We start from the raw sequence: 23,189 nt of genomic DNA on the forward strand, positions 1-23,189 counted from the left end.
TTATGTTTTCCCTCTCATTCCTATGCATGAGAAATGACATATGAGATTATTGTCTACCATTTTTATTTTCTCTAACAAATTAATAATTTGACAAATGCTAATGGTACTATTGTCTCCAAAGCAGTGCATTAATATAAGAAACCCTAGTCTTTTTTATGGACATGTTTCTTATATTAATGTACTGCTTTGGAGACAATAACACCATGGGCATTTGCCAAATATTAATTTGTTAGAGAAAAATGGTAGTACATGCTTCAAGAAAAAGATTAACTTAGCTACTTATGAAGACAATAACACCATATGTCATTTCTCATGCATAGGACTAAGAGGGAAAAATAAAATTGAGGATAGGAATTAGCGGGAAAAAATAGAGGGAAAATTTTTATTATTATTTATTTTCAGTTTTTAATCATTTTTAAAAGTGAAATGACTTAACTATCCTCACATGTTGTGCACATGGTCTTACTTAACGGAAATATGGATGGAATATATGAAAAACTAACGGTAGGGCGCAAATTGGCTAAAAAAATTAGTTTGAATCCTTAATTTTCCAAAAGAAAATTCAGGGGGAAGTCGAAAGTGAGGTGAAAGTTCAAGGGTAAAGTTTACCCTAAAAAAAAAAAAAAAAAAAAAAAAAAACGTAAGAAGCCTGGCACACAACTATTCCTCCTCCTTCTCTCTCTCGCTCTCTGTTCGCTGGGCTGCCGCGACCGGTCCACCACCACTCCAAAGCACGAGGCGACTCCATATCCGCCTCCACAATCTCACCTCCACCTACTTCCTCTCTCATTATCGACGCCGTATCCAAGCTTCATCGTAACAGAGCTTCGAGAAAAAGGTAAGTCGGACAACTAATTTTTTTTTTAAATTTTTTTATGAAATGATATAATGTTAGGGTTGTTGTGATTAGAAATTTTTGTATGTATTTAACAAAATTTCGACTCATTATTTGTTTCAATTGTTGGTATAAATTTCTGATTGAAATGATTTATGAATGCGTGGCAGATGGCACTGAGAGGAGTGTGGCAATTGCAAAATCCAAACTTATGGGATTTTCACATAGAAACCCTCGATACAATTACACTTTATAGAAATACACTTTGAAGTTCGAACCCAATATTTTAGAAAAGCACTCTTCTTATAAGAGCAAATCCAGCATCAAAGCCTTCTAGGATAACTTCCTAAATAGTCTTTAATAAACAGGAACTATCTTTAATGAACAGTAATTACTTTTTGCATCTCTACCTGTAACTGAATAGTCATGTCAATAGGTGATAAAATATTAGTATTTTTTATTTTATAAAATAATACAAAATAATTTTATTTGTAATTTCGGATAAGATTTTTAATCGTTTTCATTGTCTCATGTGTCATTATCCGAAAAGACAATTTTTCGTGATAGATTTCGATAAGATTTTTATCTAATACAGTCTTGCCACGTGTCGTTACATTTTCAGAATCGTTGAGGATAAATTTCTGATAAGATTTTTGATCAATCACGTCACGTCACGTGTGACAATATGTTTACAATATTTGAGAAAAGATTTTGATCAGATTTTTAACGAATGACGACATGCCACGTGACATTATCTACATCCTAATTTTGTCTTTCTCCTCCATATAACCCACCATCCATCCTAAGAAATCACACATCAAAATCAAAATCTCTATCATTAATCATAGTTTCTGCTTCCTTCTTACAATGTCTTCTTCGAGGATGTTGTGGGAAATCGACGAGCAAGAGAAATAATTGTTTAAATAAGGGGAAGAATTGTTTCAGTATGCAAACAGACTAAGAAACCAACTGGGGAGAAAAGTGGTGAAACTGAAGACTTAGACATGTAACCAAACATCCTAGCGTGCAAGGTACGTGGACAACAGATACGAAGTTTTGAGGCACAATGAAACAATTTGCATCGCAAGCAGTTTCTTCCGGTGTGTTTCTGAGCAGTTTAGTTTAATGTAACCAAAAATACAGCTCCTAGTTTGTGGGCTATAGTTCCGAATTGGCAGTCGAGTCGATTGTTTACTTTAGCAGTTTGTTTACTATGAATAGGGTATTCTGTTTCTCGTCAAATAACTTAAACCTCAGAAGATGCTCTATGAGATTATGATATCATCTTGCTTTACCCTAATGCCATTGTTTACCCTATCCGGCATTTGAGTCAACAAAATCGTTAATAGCTGACGTGACATGGGCATTATTGTGAAGTTCAAGTTTAAAGAGGTGTGGGTTGTATTCTTTTAAGTTTTTATCTTCGGTTAGTTTTGATCTTTTAATTGTGATTAATTTCTACTATAATGTCCATGGCACGTTAGTACATGCCCATTTTGTATACAGATTTGTCGGAATAAGGTAAAGTGGGACACAAAACAAGAGCGTAGATGATAGTGAGACACAATGGAGTGTACGGGGTAATGTGGGACTAAATAACATTGTTGTAAAAATCTCCGCCTAGCACCGCTTAAGTCCGGTTTAGGCGCTAGGCGGCTGGCCGCCCTCCTATTAATGCCTAGGCGTTAGAAAATTAAGAAAAAATGTCTAGACCTGCTGAGACGCTTGCCTAGACCGCCTAGATTGCGACTCTCTTAAATAAAAAATAAATAACTTTCATTTTGCATTTTATTTTTTATAAAAAATTGTAAGAGATTTGTTGCATACTTAAATGAATACACATTATATCCTTATTCGTTATGTTTTCATTATGTTTCAATACTTCATAATATATATGTCATTCTATTTTGTAATTTATAATGAAATTATATAGATTTTAAGTATAAGTAGACACTTATTTACACGAAATATAATATATTTATTTAAATTCGCCAAGTCTAACTAGGCGTTAGGCCCTAACTCACTACATGACTAGCGTCTAACATCTTTTGGAACCTTGTTGAATAAGTCTAAAAAATGTCTTACGAGAAAAAACCCTGGTGAATTTCGAAGTACTATTCTCCCAAACATTTTATTTCCTCTCATTCAACATTCCAATATTTACTCTTGCACCAACAGTGGATTAATCTTGTAGGGCTGTCCCCGACTCCCTGTCCTTATTTTGGAGAGATTTCTCAGTATGATCGGTACACGGGATGATGTATTGCATGTCACTAAACAAATAGTGGGATATGTGTGTTAAAAAGTGAATAACTTAAAAAATAAAAGTTCTCATCATTTCTATTAAAACACGTAATGTATCATTTGTGTTCCTGTTACAATTAAAAATTTCTTCTTATTTTGAGGTTATGAATAAATTTTTTTTTTCTGAAATCTTATTGGGCTGTCCCCGACTCCCTGTCCTTATTTTGAGGTTATGAATACAATTTTTTTTCTTTTTTTTTCCAGGAAAAAAAAAATCTCCACGGATCTTACTCTGTGTTCTGTCTTACTTTACTCCTTGCTCTCTTCTTTTGTGGCCCAGTTTATCCAATTCTGAAACAGATTCTCTTCGGATTTTTTTCTCTTAATCCACCAAGTTCGGAGATTCAGGCCATTGAAATTTGATTAAACGACTAAAATTATTATAACTTTTAAAATGGGCATCTGTTTGTAGTTGTTGGATCAAATTTCAATGATCCGGATCCCCGAACTTGATGGATTAGGAGGAAGGAATCTGGAGATGATCCCTTTCCTTCTGTCAACTGAGGTTAGATCTGTCTATACTTTCTTTGGGGCCCATTTTACCCTATTCCATCAATTGAGGTCATCTCCAACCAAAGGGTCCAGAGGCCCAGATGGTCGAAAATAACCCTAAAACCGTTTCAAGAGCCATTATTTTTGAATTTTTTTTTTTGGGCCAAAAGTTTAAAAAGAATATTTAATTAAGACCCAGAAAGGTGATTGGTTTTATGTGGGGATGTTTTTTATAAGCGTTTGCTTGCTCAATTCTCGGTAAATGTGCATTTATACATGTAACTATCTCAAACTAAGTTGTACTAGTAATTGGACACTTAAATTAAAAAATTAATTTAACATACAACTGTTAACCGTTGCAAGTAGACATGAAAGTGGCGCCAATTACTACGACGAAATAAGTGTTTTCACAATTTATTTTAAATATTTATTTATATTTCATTTAATTTAAGCTGTTGTAGTTTTTAAATTTAAATAATAAATTATGTTTGGCCCTATGGCCCTCGGTTGAATATGGTTTTTTTGTGACAACTAAAACAAGCCCTATGGCATTTTGGCCCTTGGTTGGAGATAATAAGAAATATGACCCTGCACTGTTCATTAAAATATTAATTTCTTACAGAGTCAGAAGGCTAAAATGAGCCATCTGGCACCAGTCTTCGGTTGGAGATAGCCTGAGGTTGGGCAAGCGTTGGCTTCGTTAATGTGGCAAGGACTCTCTGGTCTTTTTAATAGTAATACAAGAACAAGTTAAGAAAGTGTAGCATTTTTCTTCAATATTAGGTATTGAGCGATATGAAAAATGAACAGCTTAGACTAAAAATAGAAATATTAAACAATTATAGAAATAAAATCTAACGGCTAAAATAGTTATAGCACTTTATTACTACGTAATATTGAAGCTGGACCCGAAATGCTAAGTTATATTCTACTTGGGAGGTGACGAAACATAATGTTACAAACTTGGTAAAACAGAACATGTCATAAAAAATCACCTTTCTTTCATCCAATTTGAGCAAAAATACATGATATATGAGCACATATGCTCATACTCGCAGATGTTCTATGACGAGCTCAGAATTTTTTGGGCAACAAACGAAAAATCCCTCTTAAGGAACAAATCCACACTCGGATCCGAGTAAGGATGGTAACTGTAAAATCCCCCCGTCAAGCCTAAAACTCGAGTTCTTTGTAAACTGATCCTGTTGGACGCTTGATATGAATCACTCAGTCAGATATCATGCGTTCAATCAAGCGCCACTGGTAGCCTCACCAGCCTTTTTCTTCTCCCTTTTCTTCTTGTTTCGCAACGCATTCTTGCTCAAGGTCCTTCATTAAATTAGCACGAACAGCATTTCATGAGAATGTGAAAGTCCAATTCATTAAGGAAAGAGGAAACAAGAAAAATTATGTGAGTACTTACTCCGTAGGGCTCTCCCCAAACAGCTGCCGGTAAAAAATCATCGAAGCCATCAGCATCACATCAAGCAAATGGTTCATGATGACAAAAATTAATAAACCAATACAGATTGAAACAAATTTAGACAGATAGAAACCAATACAAATCATGTATACCTGAGCCTGAACAGCAGCGGCAGCCTTAGCGTGTGGGGGCCGATATGCAGCTGGCTTTTGTGCAGGAGGGTTGCTAGTGCTAGCTTTTACAGAAGTTTGAGAATTTTTTGACGTTTCTCCTGAAAAAATTTATCCAAGTTTTTCAGTGAACCACAAAACTTACAGGTAAAAATTCAACTCCACAATCAACTAAGTTTGAAAATTCTACACGAGAGCAACCTTGAGGTTTCGTTTCTACTACTTTTAATGACTCAATAGACTTGACAAGTTCAGCAATGTCACCGAATCTGTCTGGTGACTCCGGTTTCCAATCAACCTGAACAAATAGTTGGCGCCATGAAAGAAAAGAAAAGGTCAGTCAGGTGTGAGCAAAATAACAGAGTTGTATTTTAAGAGTACCCCCAATGGAGGCTAGATCCTCCTTGAGGATACCAAGTTTATAGACCAAGTAGGAAAATTCATCCCCAGTGGGGTGCAAAACTCACCTGGTACAACTTGTCAAACATCTTCTTGAAGAATAATGATCCGTTGTAGTGGAAAATCTTAATCCTTCAATGCAGAGAAAAAGAATATGAAATGGTTAACTGGTAAATAAGATTCTTTGAAGTAGAAACAGCAGACTAAGTATGCAATCGAACAGGCATGAAAGAATGTGCGCACACCACCAACATAATATGCAATAGATGAGTAAATATTCTCAGTCTGCCGTAGCCACTTTCTCAAATGAAACATTTCAAATTGATACAAATGTTAGAATAGACTTCTTTTTTGGGTCGGGAAGCTGATGGTAGTCTATAACATAAAGATGAACAAATTTTGTGCCCATAGATAGAAGAGTATGGTTACTATGGTATGATAATCACAACTTGGAAATTGATAATCTGTTAAAACACTAGCAAAATTCTAGATAGGCAAATGGTACAACTGTTTTAGTGCAGTTCAATGAAATGCAGTACTGTATACTTGGCCCTCTTTCAAACCCCAAAAATCCACGTAACAGTAAACTTACCCATTGTCAACTTGTAGTCTGGGAGCTGTTGTTGCAGTCATGAAATAACGTCCATCTGGAGACCATTCGCTTGTCACAGACAGTTCGGCTCTAGTTGCCCCAAGCTGTTTTTTATCTATATAGTCCCAAAATGCCTGTACGGTAAACAAAAGACAAATCGACTTGAGAAATCATAATGAACATATGATGTCTTTATCATCTTTGGCAGGCCAGAAAAAGGTGAAAACCAGTAAAAATATATGATGAATTTCTTGCATAAAATGTAAATATGGTGAGGACTGCTATCTCAAAAGTTCAAAACAGCAAACAGTACTAAATCAATAACATACCATATCACCAGGTAAGTTACCAAAGCCTGCCAAACACAGAACTGCAAACCAGATAATTAAGGCCACAAATATAGACTCTCAGTTTTGTCTCCTCTGAGAAAGAAATATAATTATCTTACGTTATACCGCATTACTTATTATATTCTCTTAAGTTATGACATGCTCCCAGGTTCTTGGTCACCTTTTCCACCCTTTCATTTGCTAGTTGTTTTCCATGTGTCTACAAGTTACTGAACTTACTCAAAACTAGCATATTACTAATGTTCTCAAGAAGTAAGTCACAATTGTCAAGGATACATTTTCCCTTTGGATTCCATCGGATAGTATTGTATGGGCCTGTTCCAAGCTCAAGAAGAGGATTGCACTTCTTGTCAAACACGGTAGCTTTTGCAGGCATGACTAATACCGTTGAAGGAACAAACAAACTCTGAGCATTTAAAAAAAGATTACAGTACTGGTAAGCTGAAAATAATAAACAAAATTACAATAAAGATGCACATAGAAATTAGCATTCAAACCCGAACAAAAGGAAATATGGCACTAAAACTTCTTGCTGTTAAAATAATTCTAAATAACCAGTATAGGTTGAATGAAATGTTTTTCAGAAAACGGGATGCAGAAGTAGAGCCCCTACTCAAAATATCTGCTAACATGTCCAGATAATGTTGATCCATCAAGAATAATTTAAACCCTAGAGTGAAATTCACCTCAATATTCTGATCACTAGAGTGCCCATGCAGATGCCTATGAATAAATATATGCTAAAAATTTTGATAGACATTATACACTCAATAGCGTGCTTAGTTTCGTCACAAACAATATGTATTAAACATTTTGACTCTTCAATAAATTTCCTGTTAAGTTGTCTCTTCGAGACAACTAAAAGGGAAATAAAAGGATACAGCCATAAACTACGGCAAATTCTGATCCAGAATGTGACCACTGAACATCATGAACAGGCCCTTCTTTACCTGCCAAATATTTAAGGATAATTAGGCTGCAGGCAGTTAAATACTAATTTTAATTTACTGTTGAAGTTGGAACATACGAAGAGGTACAAGTCCTTCATGGCTCCCATCTGTTGTTAAGTAATTGAGCTTTGATTCCCCATAGTAACTCTGATTGGTTTTATCAACATCTGACTGCACCAAAACTAAAAGCCCAGTTGAGCCATTGTTCCAGTTCAGTTGTACTGTTGAACATCGGAAGAAACTCCGTCGAGCAACAGGTTGACTCTGTGGATCTTTTCCACAAGCAAATATCTGGATACTGGCAGGAATCCCCTACATAAAGAAAGCTGAACTTAAAAGCTGAACCAAAAAGTGAATGATATTGCGACTATATCTGCTGCTAAATGAATGATATTGCGTCCATTGATGTGACAAATGTCACAAATCGAAGACACTGCATAATTTCACAGTTTCTTGATACTGCATCCTTCCATGTTTGATATGCTAAAAAGTTAAATACTCTGAATTGAAAGTAGTCTCTACAATGAAGTTATCGACCAAAGGGCATGAGCTTCTACCTTGGATTCTGGAACAAAAGCTGCCACATGGGAGCCGGGTGCCTTAGAAAGCTCAAGAGCAGCCACTCCAGGAACTCTTAGCCGATTTATAAATGCTTTAGAGAAATCCCCAACATCAAAAAATTGTATCTCATTTGTCGCCAGTCGACAAGCAACAGCTTCATCAAAGCTGAATTTAATTGAGGGCCTGAAGAGCATAGAATTTTACAATTAACACACATTTCACATGACAGCAAAAAGACATATATATCTAATACTATAACATGAATTATTAGACAATGTAAAACAATGAGCACCACACCATGTAGCTTTTGTCATGTTCTTTTGGTGTTGATGATAAACGGAATCACCAGTGTCCGTCCTCCATAAGGTGACATTCTTCTCCTGCGGTGTTGAGAATTTTTGGAATGTTTGAAGATACGTTCCACGTGGGGACAAGGCAGCTGCAAGAACATTTGGGATTTGGAAAGATCTGATCTCCCTGTAGCTGGTACAGTCATATATACTAATCACTGAATCAGATTTTATCACCATGAGCGTCGATCCATCTTCACTGAATTTGGTACTCGAGCAGGAAACGTTTTCAAGCTTGACACCGGGTTGCCCATTGCTAAACGGTGGCCCATTCCAGAGTGAGAATCCTTCTGGTCCTCGAACTGGGATAGAGGTGAAAGAAAAATAAGACATACAGGACACAGATAGCTACCTAGTACTAAATGAAACATATGATTTCAGTACCTAAGATATCCAAAAGCGGGGCAGGTTCCGCAGTTGCCATAGCAAGCTGATAGATGTATATGTCAAAGAGAGATTACCCTGTTGATGAAAGTTTCGAACAAGTGGTTTACAGGTTAGATTTATACAAACAATCTTGGCTTTTTACGCCAATGGAAGAATCCTTCTTAAATAATATAATTTTCTAGCAATGGATTGCCTTGGTAGTTAGGATCTTCCTCTTCAACCCAGTGTGGCGCTGATTCAAATACTCCCCCACCCCCAAACCCCACGGCCCCTTAGTGTAGCTTAGAGTGGTAAAATCGCTTGTAATAAAGAAAACAAATATAATTGTCCCAAATGAATAAAAACCAAAAGGATAAATCCCAAATCTTAAATAAATCTCCTTTCTGAATGTGATGCTACTCTCTACATTGTTCTTGTCCTCTAATTTAGCTCAATCTATCAAAAACAAAACACCAAAACTACTGACAAATCAACCAAACGCTAAGAACCCGAAAGCGCCACTTTATCATCATTTTTCTGCAACCAAAAGGCGCCTAATTCATCTTCAACATCTAGGGTTTATACATCGATACATATATATAGCGTTTATACATCGATATATATATACACATATATATTCCATTAACGAAAACAAAATAAGAAAATAGAACAACAGAAATTCACCTGCTATTGCTGCTGGGAAGAGACTACCAATTCCAATCCAAACACCTAAACCCAGCAAACCCACAGTTGAACAGTCGTACAGATACAGAGAGGGTCTTAGGAGAGCACTGAGCTTACATGCCTGGGGGTGGGGTGGCAAACATTTGGGCTTTTCCTTTTAGGCTTTCAAATTTTATTTGGCCCTCATAAACTATTACTTAGTAGCCCGGAATGCGTGTACTGTTTTTTTAAGCGGTGAGCGTTACTATCATTTTTAGAATAGAACGCACAAATGTCCTCTTTCATTGTATTTCTTAGGGCCATTGACTCAGGTTTTACATACCATTTGACTCGGGTCTAAAAATTCGTTGCCGTCTCATGTGATACCAGAGCTGCATAAAAAGAAGATTAGTATGTTATCAATTTGAGATATGTCCTATATTTAAATATAAATAAATAAATAAAATTGTGAAATGGTAGAGAAATATTTTTAGAGAGTTTTAACGAAATACTCATGTTATTATTCACTTTTAACAAAAAACTACATTTTAAACTTTTTCTGGTACTATTTACTACACATTTATTTATCATTTTTAATTAAAACTAATTTTTTTTTGAACTTTTCGTTAATTTTTCCATATTTTTATTCTTTTAAATGGGCCGGACTGTGGAAATTACATCGCAACCGACCGTAGATCCTAAAACCCTTAAACCCGCGTATTATCCAAACCGCGACCCGAAAAGCTTCATCATCAGAAGAAGAAGGGTTGAGAAGGAAGGAGGCAGTGACCTCTCCTCCTTTGTGTTCCTCCTCTTACCACAATTTACAACTCTACGCAGCAAGGTACGATATCTTCCTCTCAGCTTTTTGTGTTCATAGCGATTAATGTCATAAATTTTGCTCTCTGATTTTTTCCTGTTTTTTAATGTAATTTGAAAGTCTTCAAAATTTTCAATAAATTTTCTTGCTTTTTGGTGAATTCATGTGTTTCCATTTTTTTTGCTTGGATTTTCAGAACCCATAAAACCCACCTTTTTCTTTCCCTGAATTTTTAGGACCCTTTGTGGTTTTCTTTCATAATTTGGGATTTATTTCTCATATATTTGGTTGTGTTGATAGAATGGGCATTGGACAATGCAGTGGATATTTTGAATTTTACTTGGTCTTGTTGCATTGTTTCTGGTTATTATATAATTGGGCATGGTATACTATCCGGTTCTTAAATTAGTTTTCGAATTTTTCGATAAATTCATATAAGCTAATTGTTCAATGAAACTTGAAGAATGTTAGTTTAGGTGTTTGAAGCTTCATGTGAGAGTTACAAGGCACCCGGAGGTTATTTTCCGAGGATGAACACCGTTCAGATAACATCCTGTCAACCTAGCAACTATTTCAGGAACTCATCTCAATCTCTCCGTCTCTCTTCTAACCCGTATTTTCTTCCAAACCGTGCTAAATGTCTCCTTGGAACTTCATTGAAACCAAAACTTCATGGTCGAATTCAGCAACAATGCGTGGCTGTATTGAAGAAACGGCAATGCGGGGTCGTATCGAAGTACTGCCGATCTGCACCTGTCTGCTTATTGGGTGGCAAGGGAAAGAATGAAAGTGGTGATGAGGTAACAGACCTTTATGCTTGGACTGTGTTCCTTTAAATGTAATGGTAATTTCATGCGATTAACTAACTGTCTTCAAAGTTTCTGCCTTTCCATATTTATATTGGTTCAAATGTCCCCTAGGAACCATCTGATCTGCCCCACCTAAATTTTTGAGATTCCGGTGCTTTCTTGTAGAGATTAATGTGTTCTTCTGATTGGGGTCAATTTTGTGCCTTTCAGGTGCCTCATTGAATGCAAGTAGTTTTGTGCATGATTAGCCATGTAGATCTTAAGTTACTTCATGGGATTAAATCATAAACGTGATCTTTTGAAGTTCAAAGACGGATGGTACACACTCTAAGTTCAGTGAGCATTGATGGCATTTATTCTTCAAATTTGCAAGTAGTTTGATGCATGAATCTTGATTGTTTCTCTATATTCAACCGCCTTTGAGTCTTCAAGTAAACATACATATATACTTGACTAGGTCAGACACAGACACACAAGTTTTTGTCTGCTCCTTGCTCATTTAGGGGTATGAGTAAAAAGAAAAATCTTACATTTTCCTCTCATACTTCTTGGTCATCATTGTAATGTTTCTTCCTTGGGATTGAGATTGTGCTTTATATGCATTTTTACTGAATTTATCATGATTTTTTTCGTTTTTTGCTAAATAAACTCAAGTTTATAGAGTAACTGGTGTGTGGGCGTGGGGGATGAATTGTTATTTATTTTATGGCATATATACGAAAATATGGGCCCTAATTATAAAAGAGAAGGCATGTTTTAACTTCTGCAAGTTGTAGCATGCAAATGCACCCCAGTGACACTATATTCTCACAGCAGTACTGCACACTTCTTAATGCAAACAGGGTTCCTCCTGGAAGGCTCTTGAGAAAGCAATGGGTAATTTCAAAAAGGAAGGGTCAATAGAGGATGTGCTACGTCAGCAGATTGAAAAGAACGAATTCTTTGAAGAGAAGGGCGGGGGCAGAGGTGGCGGTGGCGGCAGCGGTGGTGGTGATGGTTTAGGTGGCTCTGGTGGATCAGAGGATGAAGGCTTTTCTGGAATCATGGATGAAACACTGCAAGTGATTCTCGCAACTGTTGGTTTTATTTTTCTGGTAATAATCCTGCACTCTTGCTGTTTCTTGATCTAAATTATATTCTTCTAACTGATTTTTTAGCAAAGGGTGATTTAGGATTTTCATAAAATGGGGGTAAGGCTAGCCGACATTCACCTCTCCCAGACCCTGCGTAATGCGGGAGCCTTGTGCACTGGGTACGACCTTTTTGGTTATTTAGGATTTTCAAGAAGCAATGATGGTTTGAATATTCGAGTAAAACAATTACAATTTGTGCTTTAATTTCTTCAACGTGATGGTTTGAATAACATGATTTAGTTAAAGAGGTTCAAGTTGTTCCCTTGGAAAGACATTTCTCAAGGCCTTTACACTTTCGCCTCTTTTTTGTTGATTTAGGGTGGGAAATGCGAAAACAATGAAGCTTTAGGAAGAGTGTTAGGTGGGGGAAACAGCTTCTGTAACCTTTTTTTGTCACTCATACAAATTGTCTCATTTTGATACTGCTTTCAATGCAACGTTGTGTTTTAGTCTAGTCCTCTGACTGTTAACAGAATTGTTGAGTGTTTTCATAAATTTGTTGTTGGCTTGTTTATAAAATGTTTTACTGGTTCCCTCTCATGCATTTGGAAGTTTTTAGTACCTTTTAAGATACTAATCTTGAGCCGACCCCACTTAGTGGGAAAAGGCTTTGTTGTTGTTGTTGTTGGAGTATGAATACTTGTGATACGGTTTAGAAGAGATGGTCATCTTGGCGTCTTTGATTCCATAGGTGTATGTGTAATCGTTTGCTGCTTTATTGGTCATTGCTCTGTCCTTATGGCAGAGATCATTTAGGAGTCTAATGAGCTTGGATATTCCCTTTCATGCAAGTCCTTATTGTGTGAGAGGTAGATGTTCTTCGGAGGGAGAAAGAAGGGTATGGAGCAGGGATGATATGCTGTATGGAAAGTTTTTTGGTGTTGTGGATGGAAAGGAATATGATGATTTTTTTGCAGGAGCTAGCGGGTGAGGAGGTGGATCACTTGTGGGATAGGGTTGGATTTAGAGCATTGGTGTCTTCAGCGTTCAAAAATAATCCTTGTCACGCTGTTTTATTTTTCTGACTGGAGTGCTTCTGTGCAAAGCCTATTAGTTCTAATATTTGCAACAAGAGCTAAGATAATTCTTTTGCCCAATATGTATTTACATTTCAAACTCAAATGGTTTTCTTGCAGTATGTTTACATCATTAGCGGTGAGGAGATTACTCGGCTAGCAAAGGACTACATCAAGTTTGTGTTTTCAGGGTCCAAGAGTATCCGTTTGACGCGTGCAATGCAAAAGTGGGGAAGTTTCTTCCGCACGTTGACTGAGAAGAAGGAATATGATAAGTTCTGGTTGGAGAAGGCCATTCTCACTACGCCAACTGCATATGATACGCCTGAAAAGTACCGTAATCTTCTTAGATCTAATTTAGAACCAGATTCAGATGATGACGACGATGAATAATCCAATTCACATTGTATAAACCCTTTCCTTCGACGTTTCATTTCCCATTTATTCCGGAGGATTGAATCATTTTCCTGTTTATAGCTTTTGACAGTTGAGATCCTAAAATAATGAAGTTATAGCTCTTACTGCAAAACCTGCATTTACCAAGCATTCATAATACAATGCAGCAAGATTTTGAACATACTCTCCTCCGTCGTCGTTCAATCAAGCTTGAAAATCAGGTCCGACTGTTTGATTTACGCAAGTTATTGCAGCGGTACAGGTTATTGCCAATAACCCACAAGATGTTTCAATTTCAGCGCAAAAACTTGCATTCTTAAATCACCGACACGAAAAAAGCTGTTTCCTTCATGAACACCACGACTTCCCATTTGAACTCGCATTGCTGTTTGGGTGCCGGTAAGGAAATAAGAAGATGAAATTTCGCTGTCTATTTTGTTTGAAGTAACAACATTGTTCTGAATCATTTGTCACCGACCAGAGTCCGAAAGAAGGGAAGAGGACGCCTTCCAGATTCTCTCGTCCATGAATGACGAGCTCTGCAACCCCACATTGTGGTCCACTGATTCAGCTGCTACCAAAAGCACTTCCATCAAAAGCGCTTTTCATATTTTTAAACACTTCCAAACACACTGGGATGGATAAGAGATACGAAGAAGACACGTTTAAAAAAAGTAGCACAAAATGAAAATTAAAAACCAAAAACCTGAAATAAGCTGCTATAACCATCATGTGTGTATTTTTTGGCTAAATTGTAGAAATTTCATGCCACAATCTGCTCTACCATCCAACAAGATTAAAACAAAAGATCATATATCTGCGAAAATCTTCCTTCTGATTCATCCAAAATCATGAGAACCATATCCAGCAGATTACAGTTTGCGCTCAATTCCTATAAGCACAAAAAATTGGGAAATTTTCTTTTTCCTTTTTTTCCGATTCTATATCCTCGAAAAAAAGTTGAAATCGAAACATAAGCAAAAAATTAATTCCAGTTTCGCACGGGGCTGTACAGAAAAGGACTCCTTCACACTCTCTTGGGTTTCTTTACACCACCTTTCTTATCTGATTCTGCAGCCTTCTTCTTTTCCTTCCTCTCCCGCTTCTTTAAAGCTGTCATGTGAGCCTTTAGCACAGTTGCATATGAAGATTGGAAGCGCTGGTGTTCCTTCGGGCCAACCTTCCCAATTCCAATTAAAAAACGTTAGCCAATTACAATAACATATAAACCCAAAATCAAGAACTATCGTCTTCTGAATTTATGCTTTAGTAAGCATGTGTGTTTAGTTTCGTACGATTGTATGTTTTATTAATTTTTTCCTTCGGACCAACCTTCCCAATTCCAATTAAAAAACGTTAGCCAATTACAATAACATATAAACCCAAAATCAAGAACTATCATCTTCTGAATTTATGCTTTAGTTAGCATGTGTGTTTAGTTTCGTACGATTGTATGTTTGATTAATTTTAGCAAAATCATGCTTCTCACCAAATTAAGTAGAACCCAGCTTATAACTACAAAAATACAGCAATTAACGGTCAATGCGTTAAGGATATATAACCCAATTAGCACTTTAAGGACCCAGCTTTCTGTGTAGTAGGAAGAGTAATTAACACTTTAAGGAGGCAATTAACAGCCGACACTTAAGGCAATTAACAAAAAATTATACCACTATTGGTATGGTGTTGCATGTTTAGAATGGCTTTTACCATTTGTTTTACTCTTAGCATCAGGACTCAACTATTGCTTTACTGGAAAATAAGCAAAATCAGCAAGACAACAATGATGCATCAAAATGCTTTACTGGAAAACAAGCACACGGAAAATGCTTCACAATTCAGAACATATAGCTCACAGTCGTTTCCACCATTAGCTACTAAAAATAATTTCCCTGCCGATGCCGAAGAACCTATTACACTGATTTTCAGAGGACTTGTGTGTTTAAGGCTTCGTGCTGTGAAAAAATAAATATAGGACGTTTTACTATGGTAATAAAACAAAACTAAAACCCCCCAAGGGCTTAGACACACACACACACGCAATGGGAATCTAAAGGCAATTCGTCTCGGTTTTAAATCAAATTGTGGTTCATGTTTCATGAAATACGTGGAAAACGTACGACCAAGGGGCAAAAATACATACCGAAGTAGAAATTGTCTTATTCCCAAGTGTTGCACGAATAAGGCATCGGTAATCAATTTCTTCACCGGCAGTTTTCATTTTATTCCTCTGCACCTTAGACTTCATGGATGCTGAATACACACAAGATTGAAAAATACTTAACACATTGCAATAAAACAACCCAAATATCCACAAATCCCGCTAAAAAGAAAAGGAAACTTGTGCACATACATCGTTTAAAGGTAACCCAAACGGAACCTTTCTCGGTGCTTTTCTCGAACATGCTAGTAAGTTCGTTAAGAAACGGATCCGGCTGTAAAAGAACCTACAACAAAGAACAAAGAAACCGTATCCCGAATAATCTCTTCAGTCAAAATACAAGACATAACCACACAAAAAATGAATCAACCAAACAAAACAGCAGGCAGGGAATGCACAATCATCACCATCAGATTATACACTTCTTACAGATTTCACAAACAAATCATGGTTTCTGCATATGGGGTTCGTTGACTCGATTAGGATCAACAAGTTTATTAATATTTAATTTAAAACGAAGGAACCAACAAAAAACCCAATTAGCATACAACAAATTGTTTGAGTAGATGAATCCAAACAAAAGAAAACCAGAAAATTGAAGGAAACCCATGTGAGTAGATGAATCCATGAATTTATACACAATCGAAGCGAAAGAGAAGGAGAGAGAGAAATTGAAGATACGATACCATTGTTTGATTGCGGAGAAGAAAGCCTCTTATTACTTCGATGCGATCGGGGGAGGGATGCTTAAACCCTAGAAAATCAATCTGTCAAGTGTATATAACGATCGGAGAAGCGCCTGAGTTGTGAGGAGCTGTGTATATATAAAGGTGTAGCCCCGCAAGGCAGCTTTTAATAAACCGACAAACTTAGGCAATGGGCTTCCCTCGCGCTAAATTTACTCTTTTATTTGGCCCAAAACTTATTTTCTTCGGCCAGCATCTGGTCTGGTTTCGGACCAAAAAGCTTCAATTGAGTCAAAATCTGAGCATCAATGTTCTAAATTTATTTTAGGAACTTTAACGAAAAATTCCTGATACTGTTTATTCTAATGAAAAATCATATTTTTACACTAAAAAGTCAATCATAGTACTATTCACTTTGCCCTTTATTTTGTTCTTATCGTTAAAACTCAAAGTTTTCATATCATTTTCATTAGTTTTCCTTCTGTTTTTTTTTTGATACTTTGTGGGGTTGCTTAAGAGCCGTTCAATAAAATCAGAAGGTTAATTTTAAAAATTGGTTTTATCTTATTGTATTGAATAATAATTTTAATTTCTCAAGAATTATTATGTCAAACTTGAAAACCAATTAGCAAAGAAAATAATTTTTTTATTGTGGCCAAAGTGAGTTGAAATCCTTTAGCCTTTTCAATCACACTGGGGATTAGTCCTACTTTTCAGGGTGTGAGGTGTTGGAGAGTTGTGCCTTACAATCCAATTTCTCAATATTAGATATTATATAACAACTTCATATTAATTAATTAATTAATCATAGAGTAAGTTTTATTCGTTCATGATTTTAGGTTTATATTGTGGTGACAATATACTATGAATGAGTCTATAGGGTTTAAGATATGGAAGCAATGTTCTAAACGACGGTTAGGGCAAAAAGACTTGTATTCCATTGTCTCTTAATCCTTAAACAAAGTTACTAGCCATTTGGAGAGTTAACTGGCCGTTGACTATCCTAAAAGGTCGGTGTACATCACATTAAGGTTAGCATGATATCGTGATACGCATGTTGGACACTTGGTGGATATATAGGTGCTTGTCTGTTGAACAAGTTCATTGAATACTAACTACCCAAGAAGCATAAATGTATGGATGCTTACCACATGTCAAACGTTACAAAACTTCAGGCTATATAATGCAAATAGTTCTCAGATCTGAGGTATCATTAGTATCTTGTGCTTATAGTTATGAATTTTGATTTCACCTTAAAGCCGTCACTACTTCGTAGGGGCCGATAGTGTGATACTTGAGTTCATATGTATGACTATGAGATGCATGAATGCGAAATAATGAATCTATTACCTTCTGGTTGTTGTTCAATAGAAGGAGATATCCCTCGAAGCCACTTGAATATCCATATCAGAAATTTTCGATCGAAGCACTTGTTGATCAAGCTATATTTGCAAGAACTGTTTCAACATGAGATGCATCAAAGTGATTATAGATATCCATATATGATTTAACGTGAATCCTCACATAAATCTTGATCGGGATATGGATGATGGAAGAACCGAATTGGATTGTAACTATAATCAAGGTTCGAAATGTGTCATGATTATATCAGGAATACTTCTATCTGATCCGGTTACCCATGACATGTTGTTAGGTGCCACTTATGGCTTGTTATTTATTTATTTCAATGCCAGCTTCAGTTAGAATCTAAGAGGTCACATGCCTTTGATAGTACTAATGACGTTACATGTATAATGATAAGATATAATTAATTGTTAATTATATTGTATTAATTTTTTGGGCCTATTGGACAATATTTTAATTAAAAGTAAAGCTAAGGGTCAAAGTCATAAGCCCAAGTGACCAAATGAAAATGTGCCTGACGCAAGGAAAGGCCTTTGGCGTCAAAACCCTAATAGGGTGCGGCAAGTACAAGTCTCATGTGTTCTCTCATAAGCCCCGATGCAAAGATTTTTCCCTCATAGAAAAGAGAAAAGGAACCCCAGCCGAAAAGTCCCTATAGTTTACCGCCCAACCTAATTGTTCCAAGTGAGTGATTCTGCTAGTACAATTGAATCTCTCACTCCATCATTCGTCAATGGTGTATCAATGTGTATACTCCTAGAGGCTTAACACTTGAGGAGCTTAACATGATCAACCATGAAGAGGAAGAACACAAACACAATGATGATCTTACAAAGTGGCACACGCATGGCTAAAGAATTTTGTAAGTAGTATTTTTCGTCATGTTTCTTTGTTGCTTTATTGATTATAATCAACCAGATATATAATTGGGATAATAAACCGTATGTTATCTATTATATTTACTGTTATGTATTTAATTATTTGAATTATATTTATCCTAATAATATACCTGAAAACCCAACATGGGATACCTCAGGCTTTGGTAAAAACAAAAACAGTATTTCATCCAGTCGTAACATAGAGTTAATATCCATCTTAACTGTTTGGATAAATTCTTCTGGCTTCTGTTATTGGATGAACTCCTCACTAATATTCATTTGTAAGTAATAGATCTTATGTTTGACATCTGTGAATAATAAAGTTGTTTTTTTAGTACATTGATATTTTTACACTAAAGGAGGGGGAGTTCAATTAAGCCACACAATGAGCAGCCTAATTTGGTATCGAATTTGCCATCCACGAGATTCAAACCTAATACTTGTCACTTCCAATTGAAGAAAAATACTACCAAAGCTTAGTACTAAGTGGCAATAATAAAATTGTTTTGGTAAATATTATTTACGATGTGACTGTCTGTCTACTTTATGGACCCTATGTAATATGTTAATAGTTTAGTTCCTTATTAATGTGTGTGTGTGTGTGTTTTTTTTTGGGTGATCTTCCATAGTAATTGTCACTCTCTCTCTCCCGCACAAAACTTGAGAAAGTCTCCATCTCGCCGGTTTCTTCGTCGGGAAAAAACTCCATCTGCCACTCTCTCCACTGCTCTCCTCCACTGACTAACTTCACCACTCTGTATGCTAGTTCGTCAAATATACCCAGAAGGGACAGAACCCAAGGCCACGAACCCCCTCCGCCGACCTCTGCAAGTGCAACCTCTTTCTTGCGCCAATCACCGAACCTAACAGACTCAAAGGTATACCTTGTTTTCCATCCTTTCGGTTTGATATAACTAATCTGTTTTAGGGTGTTGGAAGCTAAACAACTTCTAAAGTCGAAGGATCAAAGGCAGCAAGGAGCTCCCGAGCATGGTTTTGGTCTGCATCAAAGAGGAAAGAAGAAGAAAGGGTTAAAGCCTCTAATGGCTAGTTTCTTGTTTAAATGAATGTGTGAGTGTGTGAGTGACAAGTGTACACTCTAGATTAGATCATTTAAAACCCAAATGAAGGGCTAGGATTTAATATGGGATAGAAAAGTTAAAATGGTTGTTAAGCCTCTTGTCAATCACCTTTTTACACAAGTATGGGTCATGGCAATGCACCATACCCTACTACATTTTCCCTTACTTAATGAAATCTAAGCTACTGCATTTTACACAACCAATCAAGCAGTCAATCACATCTCCAAGTCATCTCCATTCTCTGCTAAGAAATCGATTCAGACTATAACCAAAATCATCCAAACAAACAAACAAACTTTATCATGGCCTCGGAGCTCAATTTCTTATCTTACAACTTTTTGGGCGTAATTTGTGCAAGTTGAGATCTTTAGGAGCACCTACGTAGTGTCCTCAACAACAACAACCAACAAACAACCCTACAAATGAAGGGATCAAGCAGTAGCGATGAGCTAAAAACTCCAGTCTTTGATGGGGAGAACTATGATTTTTGGAGAATAAAAATGACAACCATTTTCAAGTCCTATGATATATGGGATATAGTTCAACACGGGTATGAACTACCTGAGATGGAGGTCGATGCTCTAGAGGAGGACCTCACAGAAACACAGCTCAAAACACTGAAGCAGAACTGGATAGAGGATGCTAGAGCACTTGGATCATCCAAGGTGCTGTCTCAGACACCATTTTCCAGAGGATAGCAAACGAAGAAACTGCAAAGGGAGCTTGGGAAGTTTTACAGCAAGAGTAAAAAGGAGACACCAAAGTCAGAAAGGTAAAACTTCAATCCCTTAGGAGAGATTTCGAGTATACAAGAATGAGGGAAAATGAGCTGTTGAAAGATTACGTTACTAGGCTATTTGATGTTGTAAATAAGATGAAAACACATGGTGAGGAACTACCAAATGAGAGAGTTGTCCAGAAACTGTTGATCAGTTTGACTAAGCCCTATGATTCAATAGTGAGTGTTATTGAAGAAGCCAAAGACATTGAAACTCTTAGTGTGCAAGATGTGGTGGCATCCTTAAGAGCTTTTGACCAAAGGCTCGAGAGGCATGCATATTTTACCACTAAGAAAGCATTTCAATCACTCTTTATTGGATCTAGTAGTCAAGCCAATGCAAGCAAACATAAACCATAGTGGAAGGGCAAGAACAAGAAATGGGAAGGAAAGGGGTATCAAACTCTAGACCTAACTAAGGTAGCAACTCAAATGAAGGTCCAAGAACCAAACAACAATTCAAGCACTGTGACAAATTTCATCTTGGGGAGTGTTAGTTCAAGGACAAACCTAAATGTCAAAAATGTAACAAGTTCGGGCACATCATGAGGGATTGCAGATCAAAGAATGTGCAGCAAGTGAACTGTACAAATCAAGTGGAAGAAGAAGCAAATGTGTTATGTGCTTTCAGTACAAAAATGGAGAAAAACAATGAAGTATAGTACATTGACAGTGGCTGCAGCAACCATATGACTGTACATGAGTCATTACTCATTGACCTTGACACAAACCTCACTGGAAAAGTGAAAATGGGAGATGGAAACATTGTTAAAGCCACTGGAAGAGGAACTCTGGTCATTAACACCAAGAAAGGAAGAAGATGCATAAGGGAAGTGATGTTAGTGCTTGGATTGGATGAAAATCTACTTAGCATGGGTCAAATGATGAAGCATTTCATACTCTTTGGGGGAACTGTGGTCGAGATCTATGATGACAGGTCCCTATCAAATCTAGTGACTAGAGTGAAAGTGAAAAACAGAAGCTTTCCACTTATGTTGAATTACCTAGAGGAAGTGGTAAGGAAAACAAGTGTGACAGGTTCTATGAAGCTATGACATAAGAGGCTTGGTCACTTAAACATGACAAGTCTAGAAAATCTGCAAAAGCATGAAATAGTGCAAAGGATACCAAATATGGATCAATGCAGTGAAACCTGTGAAGGGTGTATGTTTGGAAAACATCACAGAGATCTATTTGAAGCTGGAAAAGCTTGGAGGGCAACAAAGCCACTTGAATTGATTCAAACGGATGTGTGTGGACCAATGCAAACAACAACAGTAAGTGGAAATAGGTATTTCCTAATCTTCATTGATGACTACTCACGGATATGTTGGGTGTATTTCATGAGGTTTAAGTCTGAGGTATTCACAATATTCAAAAAGTTCAAGGCAATAGTGGAATTGCAAAATGGATACCAAATCAAAAGATTGAGAAGTGATAGGGGATGTGAGTACAGCTCACATGAGTTCAATGTATTTTGTGAAGATGTGGGATTGGAGAAGCAACTCACAGTGGCATATTCACCACAACAGAATGGGATTGCAGAAAGGAAGTATGCTGAAACCTTACTTGAAAGGTTTGGTTTGAAGGGTTGCAAACCAGTCTTTACACCCCTAATTGCAAATGAGAAGTTTAAGAAGGATGATGGAGGTGAACATGCAGATGCTAGTCTCTACAAAATCATTGTTGGCAGTCTATTGTACCTAACAGCAACAAGGCCGGATCTAATGTTCTCAACAAGCCTACTTTCTAGGTTTATGCATAATCCTAGCAAGATACACATGGGGACAACAAAGAGAGTTCTAAGATATGTGCAAGGAACACTTGATTATGGCATCAAGTATGAAATAGGGAAGTCAACTATCCTAATTGGATTTTGTGACAGTGACTGGGGTGACAGTGAATATGATAGCAGAAGCACATTGAGCTATGCTTTCACCTTTGGTTGAGGGGTTTTCTTGTGGGCCTCGGTGAAGCAACAAAGTGTTGCACTGTCCACAGCCGAGGCAGAGTATGTGAGTGCATCAGAAGCTACAGCTCAAGCTATTTGGCTAAGGTTCATACTTTAAAACTTCGGGGAGCTGCAGGTTGATGCCACACCACTACTGTGTGACAACACCTCTGCAATCGCCATGACCAAAAATCCAGTATTTCATCAGAGAAGCATTACAGGACAACATAATCAAATTAATCTATTGCAGCACAAAAGATTAGATCGCAGACATTTTCACAAAAGCATTATCGAAGGAGAGATTCAATTAACTGAGGGGATTGTTTGGAATGACTCCCAGAAGCAGTTTAGAAGGGAGTGTTGGAAGCTAAACAGCTTCTGAAGTCGAAGGATCAAAGGTAGCAAGGAGCTCCCAAGCATGGTTTCGGTCTGCATCAAAGAGGAAAGAAGAAGAAAGGGTTAAAGCCTCCAACGGATAGTTTTTTGTTTAAATGAATGTGTGAGTGACAAGTGTACACTCCATATTGATCATTTAAATCCAAATGAAGGGCTAGGATTCAATTTGGGGTAGTAAAGTTAAAATGGTTGTTAAGTCTCTTGTCAATCACCTTTTTACACAAGTATGGGTCATGGCAATGCACCATACCTTACTACATTTT

The 23,189-nt window shown here is 36.9% G+C and overlaps 3 protein-coding genes and 1 long non-coding RNA gene across 6 annotated transcripts; 2 read left to right on the top strand and 2 right to left on the bottom strand.

Annotated features, from left to right (window-relative positions):
- Positions 1–582: 582 nt before the first annotated feature.
- On the top strand, positions 583–1,238 carry LOC126605652 (uncharacterized). Its single transcript, XR_007617021.1, has 2 exons — positions 583–838; positions 1,006–1,238. It is a non-coding gene; the product is annotated as an uncharacterized LOC126605652 (long non-coding RNA).
- A 3,356-nt stretch (positions 1,239–4,594) lies between these two features.
- LOC126604758 (uncharacterized) lies at positions 4,595–9,624 on the bottom strand. The gene is made up of 14 exons (XM_050272065.1): positions 9,477–9,624; positions 8,811–8,888; positions 8,374–8,728; positions 8,073–8,259; positions 7,593–7,827; positions 7,447–7,515; positions 6,842–6,943; positions 6,545–6,585; positions 6,216–6,349; positions 5,692–5,755; positions 5,426–5,522; positions 5,207–5,325; positions 5,055–5,077; positions 4,595–4,960 (listed from the first exon to the last, which is right to left on the bottom strand). The coding sequence occupies exons 2-14, from the start codon at positions 8,848–8,850 to the stop codon at positions 4,882–4,884; spliced, it is 1,545 nt and encodes a 514-aa protein (XP_050128022.1). The 5' UTR covers positions 8,851–8,888; positions 9,477–9,624; the 3' UTR covers positions 4,595–4,881.
- A 509-nt stretch (positions 9,625–10,133) lies between these two features.
- On the top strand, positions 10,134–13,762 carry LOC126604467 (uncharacterized). 3 transcript variants are annotated; one of them, XM_050271729.1, is made up of 4 exons: positions 10,134–10,299; positions 10,739–11,075; positions 11,927–12,178; positions 13,354–13,762. In XM_050271729.1, the coding sequence occupies exons 2-4, from the start codon at positions 10,806–10,808 to the stop codon at positions 13,624–13,626; spliced, it is 795 nt and encodes a 264-aa protein (XP_050127686.1). In that variant the 5' UTR covers positions 10,134–10,299; positions 10,739–10,805; the 3' UTR covers positions 13,627–13,762. The 3 variants fall into 3 exon arrangements, with proteins under 3 accessions (XP_050127686.1, XP_050127687.1, XP_050127688.1); XM_050271730.1 differs by having other exon boundaries at positions 10,139–10,299; positions 10,747–11,075; XM_050271731.1 differs by having other exon boundaries at positions 10,139–10,299; positions 10,752–11,075.
- A 681-nt stretch (positions 13,763–14,443) lies between these two features.
- LOC126604469 (signal recognition particle 14 kDa protein-like) lies at positions 14,444–16,631 on the bottom strand. The gene is made up of 4 exons (XM_050271738.1): positions 16,477–16,631; positions 15,983–16,076; positions 15,773–15,882; positions 14,444–14,809 (listed from the first exon to the last, which is right to left on the bottom strand). Exons 1-4 carry the CDS (start codon positions 16,477–16,479, stop codon positions 14,657–14,659), a joined length of 360 nt encoding a protein of 119 aa, XP_050127695.1. The 5' UTR covers positions 16,480–16,631; the 3' UTR covers positions 14,444–14,656.
- Between the last annotated feature and the right edge of the window lie 6,558 nt (positions 16,632–23,189).

Source organism: Malus sylvestris, chromosome 15 (genome assembly GCF_916048215.2).
Source record: "Malus sylvestris chromosome 15, drMalSylv7.2, whole genome shotgun sequence".
Lineage (NCBI taxonomy): Eukaryota > Viridiplantae > Streptophyta > Magnoliopsida > Rosales > Rosaceae > Malus > Malus sylvestris.

What these genes read in the sequence shown, in the direction of transcription:
- LOC126604467 (XM_050271729.1), top strand. Translation starts at nt 10,806, where the DNA reads ATGAACACCGTTCAGATAACATCCTGTCAACCTAGCAACTATTTCAGG. An exon ending in AGAATGAAAGTGGTGATGAG is followed by an intron (nt 11,076 to 11,926) that starts GTAACAGACCTT and finishes TAATGCAAACAG; the next exon opens with GGTTCCTCCTGGAAGGCTCT. An exon ending in CTGTTGGTTTTATTTTTCTG is followed by an intron (nt 12,179 to 13,353) that starts GTAATAATCCTG and finishes GTTTTCTTGCAG; the next exon opens with TATGTTTACATCATTAGCGG.
- LOC126604758 (XM_050272065.1), bottom strand. Translation starts at nt 8,850, where the DNA reads ATGGCAACTGCGGAACCTGCCCCGCTTTTGGATATCTTAG. An exon ending in GTAACTTACCTGGTGATATG is followed by an intron (nt 6,350 to 6,544) that starts GTATGTTATTGA and finishes TTTACCGTACAG; the next exon opens with GCATTTTGGGACTATATAGA. An exon ending in AGACTACAAGTTGACAATGG is followed by an intron (nt 5,756 to 6,215) that starts GTAAGTTTACTG and finishes TCTGCATTGAAG; the next exon opens with GATTAAGATTTTCCACTACA.
- LOC126604469 (XM_050271738.1), bottom strand. An exon ending in TTGGGTTACCTTTAAACGAT is followed by an intron (nt 15,883 to 15,982) that starts GTATGTGCACAA and finishes GTGTGTATTCAG; the next exon opens with CATCCATGAAGTCTAAGGTG. An exon ending in ATAAGACAATTTCTACTTCG is followed by an intron (nt 14,810 to 15,772) that starts GTATGTATTTTT and finishes GGAATTGGGAAG; the next exon opens with GTTGGCCCGAAGGAACACCA.